The sequence below is a fragment of the Micropterus salmoides genome, unplaced genomic scaffold (genome assembly GCF_014851395.1).
Source record: "Micropterus salmoides isolate LMB-PRFRI ecotype aquatic unplaced genomic scaffold, ASM1485139v1 Ms_hic_scaffold_14, whole genome shotgun sequence".
Taxonomy (NCBI): Eukaryota; Metazoa; Chordata; class Actinopteri; order Centrarchiformes; family Centrarchidae; genus Micropterus; species Micropterus salmoides.
Window position 1 is genome coordinate 34,416,020 of NW_024040485.1, and position 6,238 is coordinate 34,422,257.

The following is a 6,238-nucleotide window of genomic DNA, read 5'->3' on the forward strand; positions in this document are numbered from 1 at the left end:
AGCTCCATTTCCCGTACTCATGTTCACCACCGCATCTTCCACACCTTGGTTTGCCCTTACATACAGCTGCTACATGTCCATATTTTTGACACTTAAAGCACCTCAGAGGTGGGGGAACATAATGTTTGACATTGTAGCACATCGTAGACTTTCCTCATCAAAAACAATCATAACAGACAAGCTGTCACATCTTTCACCATTACGTGTTGTTTTCAAGCGTTTTGCCTCGGCTACCCGTGCTCCTTCCACATTTTCCTTGACTTGTTCTACTGACAAGTAACCCTTCATTCCATAACATATCGCACTATCTTCAATTTTGTTAAGCAGAACAGCCTTCCTTTGCTGATCAGTGTCCCTGCAAAAAACCATCAGTGCTCCATTTCTCATTACTCGTGCACTTTTCACATTGCCAACCAACTTGTTTATAGCTTTTGTTAAATGAACCGGGTTCCACTCGTCGAATGAGGCTCCCTCCTGAATCATTTTAATCATTACTTTGTACTCTTCGTTTCTACCTTCTGTTGAAGCTAGATGTTGCTCATTATCGGTTTCCTCTGAGTGAGAACTCTCATTTTGCTTACTCTTTTTCCCCCCGTTTTTGTTTGCTATTTCCCTTTTCCACAATTTTCCCTTTTCCATTTCTGCCGCCGCCATTTTCCAATAATTTAGTTATATATTATTGAACACATCTTTGTTACTGCCATCTGGTTAATGCTTGCATTTCAGATATTATACTGTATTGTTGGTTTGGACATCAGGGCTCAGTGGATTGACATTTAATGCAATTGTAGCCTATTGGAATATAAGATTATTCCCTTCAGCTGAAGGGGCAAAAATGAAATTTCTAGACTCACTCAGTTGTAGGAAGGTCTGGAACACCAGAACTTCACATGAATTAAACCAGCTGCCATGATTTCTGGATTTTATGATGGGATCTATAATCCAATATTGTCTGCAAAATAATGGAACCTGATGTTGTGTATTAAAAATAATTTGATCTGAGAGGACCTAGGATTGAACCCTGTGGTACACCACAAGAAATCACATCCTGACAGAAAAACTGAGAAACTTCTTTTATAAAGATGAGAACAAAAGCAATGACAATCTGAGTCTGTGATGCCAACAAGTTTATAGACATGCTTCATTCAAACTGTGAACATGCTTTCTCTGTATATATACTGTATATTATTGAACACATCTTTGTTACTGCTGCCTGGTTAATTGTCACGATCCTGTCCTGAGCTTGTCTGAATTTTATTATTTTGGCCGTGCCTTCTCTGTGCTTTGATTTTGGTTCCTCTGTGTCTGGGTATCAGTCCTGGCTGTGTGTCTTGTTGGGGAGTCTGGGTTTTTATTCCATGTCTTTGTTCCTAGTCCTGTGCTTTAGTTCATGTCGTAGTATTTGCTTCTAGTTCTTTCTCTGCATCATTTTGGTTTAGTCTGCTCTGTGTTCTAGTTCTGTCTTCTCATTTAGGTTTTGTCTGCTATGATCCCTGTGTTATAGTTGGTCGGTGTGTGTCTGTTTACATGGGTTTCTGTTATTGTCTGAAATTAGATTCTTGTCAGGTAATTTGTAACGTGTTCTGTCTGTGTTGGTTATTAATTTTGCCCCATGTCTGCCTGTCAGGTGAGCCTCTGTGTTTCCCTGCTGTCTCTCTGCCTGCCTCGTTAACCTGATCCTGGTCACCTGTGTTGTTACCCCGTGTGTGTGTGTGTGTGTGTGTGTGTATATATATATATATATATATATATGTATGTATGTATGTATGTATGTATGTGTATATATATATATATATATATATATATATATATATATATATACACACAGTCTGTGTCCGGTCATTGTAGTGTGTAGACGCTCTGTCTCGTGTTGTATTGTTTTACCTGCCCTGCTCGTCGTGTCACCCTGTTTCTGTGGATTTGGATTTCTGTTGGATCACCTGTTTATTTGGACTCTGTTGTTTTTGGATTCTGGATTCAAGTGTGCTCGGTTTTAATTAAACCTTCTTTGAACTGCACTCGCTTGCTCTGTGTCCTGCATTTGGGTCCACCAACCTGCCCCACCATCAATCGTGACATTAATGCTTGTATTTCAGATACTGTATTGTTGGTTTGGACATCACTGCTGGGTGAATTGACATTTAATGCAATTGTAGCCAATTGGAATATAAGATTATTCCCTTCAGCTGAAGGGGCAAAAATAATCGTCAAATTTCTAGACTCACTCAGTTGTAGGAAGGTCTGAGACACCAGAACTTCACATGAATAAAACCAGCTGCCATGATTGCTGGATTTTAATGGGAACTATAATCCAATATTGTTGGCAAAACAATGGAAACTGATGTGTTTTAAAAATAATTTGATCTGAAGGCAACATGTAGATAGAAAATGAGAAGCCCCAGGATTGAACCCTGTGGTACACCACAAGAAATCACAGCCTGAGAGAAAAACTGAGAAACTTCTTTTATAAAGACAAGAACAAAAGCAATGAGAACCTGAGTCTGATGCCAACCAGTTTATAGACATGTTTCATTCAAACTGTGTACATTTTTTTCTCCAATACTGAAGTATAACAGTACATACAGTATATTGACAGTATTGCATACATTTGTTCAAGATGAAACAAATCCAGACTTCATCATCACACTGAAGTTTAACAGTGTGTGACTCCCTCTAGTGGACGTTGTGGAGTATTCTGTTGTCTTTGCTCCAAAGGTTTTTGTACAGAGTTTTGGTGTTTCCTGTCACTGTGGGCTGCAGAGCACAGTAGTACACAGCAGAGTCAGACAGCTGAAGCTTCTGGATCTTCAGAGGAACTGATCTAGAGGTGGAATCCAGTGTGGATGAAAATCTCTCCTTGTACTCGTCCTCTGTTTTCCCCTCACCGATCTTAAAGCGGCTCAGTATGAATTCAGGGCTGTTGTTTCCATCCTGTTTGTACCAGAAGAGATAATCATTTGATGAACTGCTGTTATATAGACAGCCAAGTGTTACTGGCTCTCCTTCAGCAGCAGTCACGTCTCCTTCTGGTTGCAGCACGTTGTCTTTTTGTGCTCTGCATTCTGTAAAACAGCAACAAACAGTATCAGTGTGCTGTTAAAGAATCATGTCAATGTTGGATTGATATCAGAGAACCAGAGTTGTGTTCATACCAAGGCACACAGCAGCCAGCAACACTGAGATGAACAGAGGCGTCATATCTGCAGTGTTGAGGAACTGTGAGCTCCAGCAAGTATAAAGAAGGCTGTGATCTCTCTGTTTAGTCTTCATCAACACTAAGTTGGTGGATTAGAAGGAGGAGCCTGATCACAGTGACGGGGCTCATTCACAGCCCTGTGGTATTCCCCGACTGACAACTTTACACTCAACACATTTTCCTCACTCTCTCCTTTCCTAGTGTGACAATTAGGATCAATTAGTGAATGTTTTTAATATGGTATCAGCATCATATTAAAGGCCTGTCAGTTTGCCAGCCTGTCCACAGCTTCTCCAGATAAAGGGCTAAAATATGAAGCATGTTCAGAACACATAAGGATCTCCAAAACCAGCTCGGTGGTGTCGACCATTTCAGACAGGATATTCCACTGAGAGCGAATGGTTAGGAGCTGCTACCACCAGTTTACCACGTAGAGGCTTCAGCGTTACATTGTACAGCAAACACTCGCCACTCTGGCCGACGTTATTTACCAGCTTATTATTACAAGGCATCAAACCTACAGTCCATAATTTATTGTATTGCAAACAAACATACAGAGTGCAACCAGTAAAGTCTTTCCTTTCCCTCAATTCTGGTTTATATACACTGCTCAAAAAAAATAAAGGGAACACTAAAATAACACATCCTTTCTTTACATAGTTGAATGTGCTGACAACAAAATCACACACAAATGATCAATGGAAATCAAATCTATCAACCCATGGAGGTCTGGATTTGGAGTCACACTCAAAATCAAAGTGGAAAACCACACTACAGGCCGATCCAACTTTGATGTAATGTCCTTAAAACAAGTCAAAATGAGGCTCAGTAGTGTGTGTGGCCTCCACGTGCCTGTATGACCTCCCTACAACGCCTGGGCTCCTGATGAGGTGGTGGATGGTCTCCTGAGGGATCTCCTCCCAGACCTGGACTACAGCGTACGCCAACTCCTGGACAGTCTGTGGTGCAACGTGGCGTTGGTGGATGGAGCGAGACATGATGTCCCAGATGTGCTCAGTTGGATTCAGGTCTGGGGAACGGGCGGGCCGGTCCATAGCACCAATGCCTCCCCCTCTTGCAGGAACTGCTGACACACTCCAGCCACATGAGGTCTAGCATTGTCCTGCATTAGGAGGATCCAAGGGCCAACCGCACCAGCATATGGTCTCACAAGGGGTCTGAGGATCTCATCTCGGTACCTAATGGCAGTCAGGCTACCTCTGTGCGGCCCCCCAGAGAAATGCCACCCCACACCATCACTGACCCACCGCCAAACCGGTCATGCTGGAGGATGTTGCAGGCAGCAGAACGTTCTCCACGGCGTCTCCAGACTCTGTCACGTCTGTCACATGTGCTCAGTGTGAACCTGCTTTCATCTGTGAAGAGCACAGGGCGCCAGTGGGGAATTTGCCAATCTTGGTGTTCTCTGGCAAATGACAAATGTCCTGCACGGTGTTGGGCTGTAAGCACAACCCCCACCTGTGGACATCGGTCCCTCATACCACCCTCATGGAGTCTGTTTCTGACTGTTTGAGCCGACACATGCACATTTGTGGCCTGCTTTGAAGTCATTTTGCAGGGCTCTGGCAGTGCTCCTCCTGCTCCTTGCACAAAGGCAGAGGTAGCAGTAGGTTGTTGCCCTCCTACGGCCTTCTCCATGTCTCCTGATGTACTGGCCTGTCTCCTGGTAGCGCCTCCGTGCTCTGGACACTACGCTGACACAGCAAACCTTCTTGCCACAGCTCGCATTGATGTGCCATCCTGGATGAGCTGCACTACCTGAGCCACTTGTGTGGGTTGTAGACTCCGTCTCATGCTACCACTAGAGTGAAAGCACCGCCAAAACATCAGCCAGGAAGCATAGGAACTGAGAAGTGGTCTGTGGTCCCCACCTGCAGAACCACTCCTTTATTGGGGGTGTCTTGCTAATTGCCTATAATTTCCACCTGTTGTCTATTCCATTTGCACAACAGCATGTGAAATTGATTGTCAATCAGTGTTGCTTCCTAAGTGGACAGTTTGATTTCACAGGAGTGTGATTGACTTGGAGTTACATTGTGTTGTTTAAGTGTTCCCTTTATTGTTTTGAGCAGTGTAGCATATCTGCCCTAAATGGTAGGTTTCATCACTTTTATTCGATTTAGCAGGAAACCCATTTATCAAAATGTTAAATAGATGTTTTATCTTTCTAGTTGTAAATTTTATAACTGAGGATTTTAAGAGCTGTTTTCTACTCAGTTCTCGCTTTACTCCAACATATCCCTGTTTAATCTGTAGTTTCTATACATACCTCTAAGTGCATTTACTCTTATTTATTTTATGTACTAATTTGAGTATTTTCTGTTCATGCCACTTTTTGTGTCTCCACCAAACTCAGAAGGAGATATTGTTGTTTTTTCTTCAGCTTTAGTTGCTTTACAAATTAAGCATTTTAAAACATATGAAGAGTTTATAAAATATGATGTTTTGTAATTAATTTAATTGCCCAACAGTTTATTCAAGCACAGCTGAAACAATTGTTGGTTGACAAAAAAAATTATTGGCAACTGTTTTGATTGAATTTAAGTAATTTTTATGTCAAAACATTTCATCGTTCCAGCTTCACAAATTAATTATTTAAAAAATTTTAATGTAGTGTTAACAATGTTGAGGTTTGGACTGACATGAACAATTGTAGGCCAACCTCTAATCTCCCTGTTCTTTCAAAAATCTTGAAATCATTAGTTGCTATCCAGTCATATTTGGACTCGCATAACATTTGAAATGAAATGCAATCCAGTTTCAGGTCAGTGCATAGTACAGTAACCACCACTTTAAAAGCTATGGATGACTTCAAAGAGGCTATAGATAACAAATTTACCTGTGTATCATTGTTCTTAGACCTTACGGAGACCTTTGGTACTGTGGACCATCCATCACTTGTAAATACCCTGCTGAGAGCCGGCTTTGGATGCAAAGCAGCTAAATGGTTCCACAGTTACCTGACCAGTGATCCACAAATGGTTAAACATGGCAGCGACATGTCAAATACAGTCTTTGTTA

The 6,238-nt window shown here is 41.9% G+C and overlaps 1 gene segment (V, D, J or C); it reads right to left on the reverse strand.

The window, feature by feature from the left end:
• Positions 1 to 2,766: 2,766 nt before the first annotated feature.
• On the reverse strand, positions 2,767 to 3,329 carry LOC119902817 (the record flags this gene model as incomplete). The annotated part of the segment is given in 2 exon segments: positions 2,767 to 3,062; positions 3,153 to 3,329. Coding segments are annotated over 2 exon segments (414 nt in total), but the record flags the coding sequence as incomplete, so codon positions are not given.
• Positions 3,330 to 6,238: the final 2,909 nt, after the last annotated feature.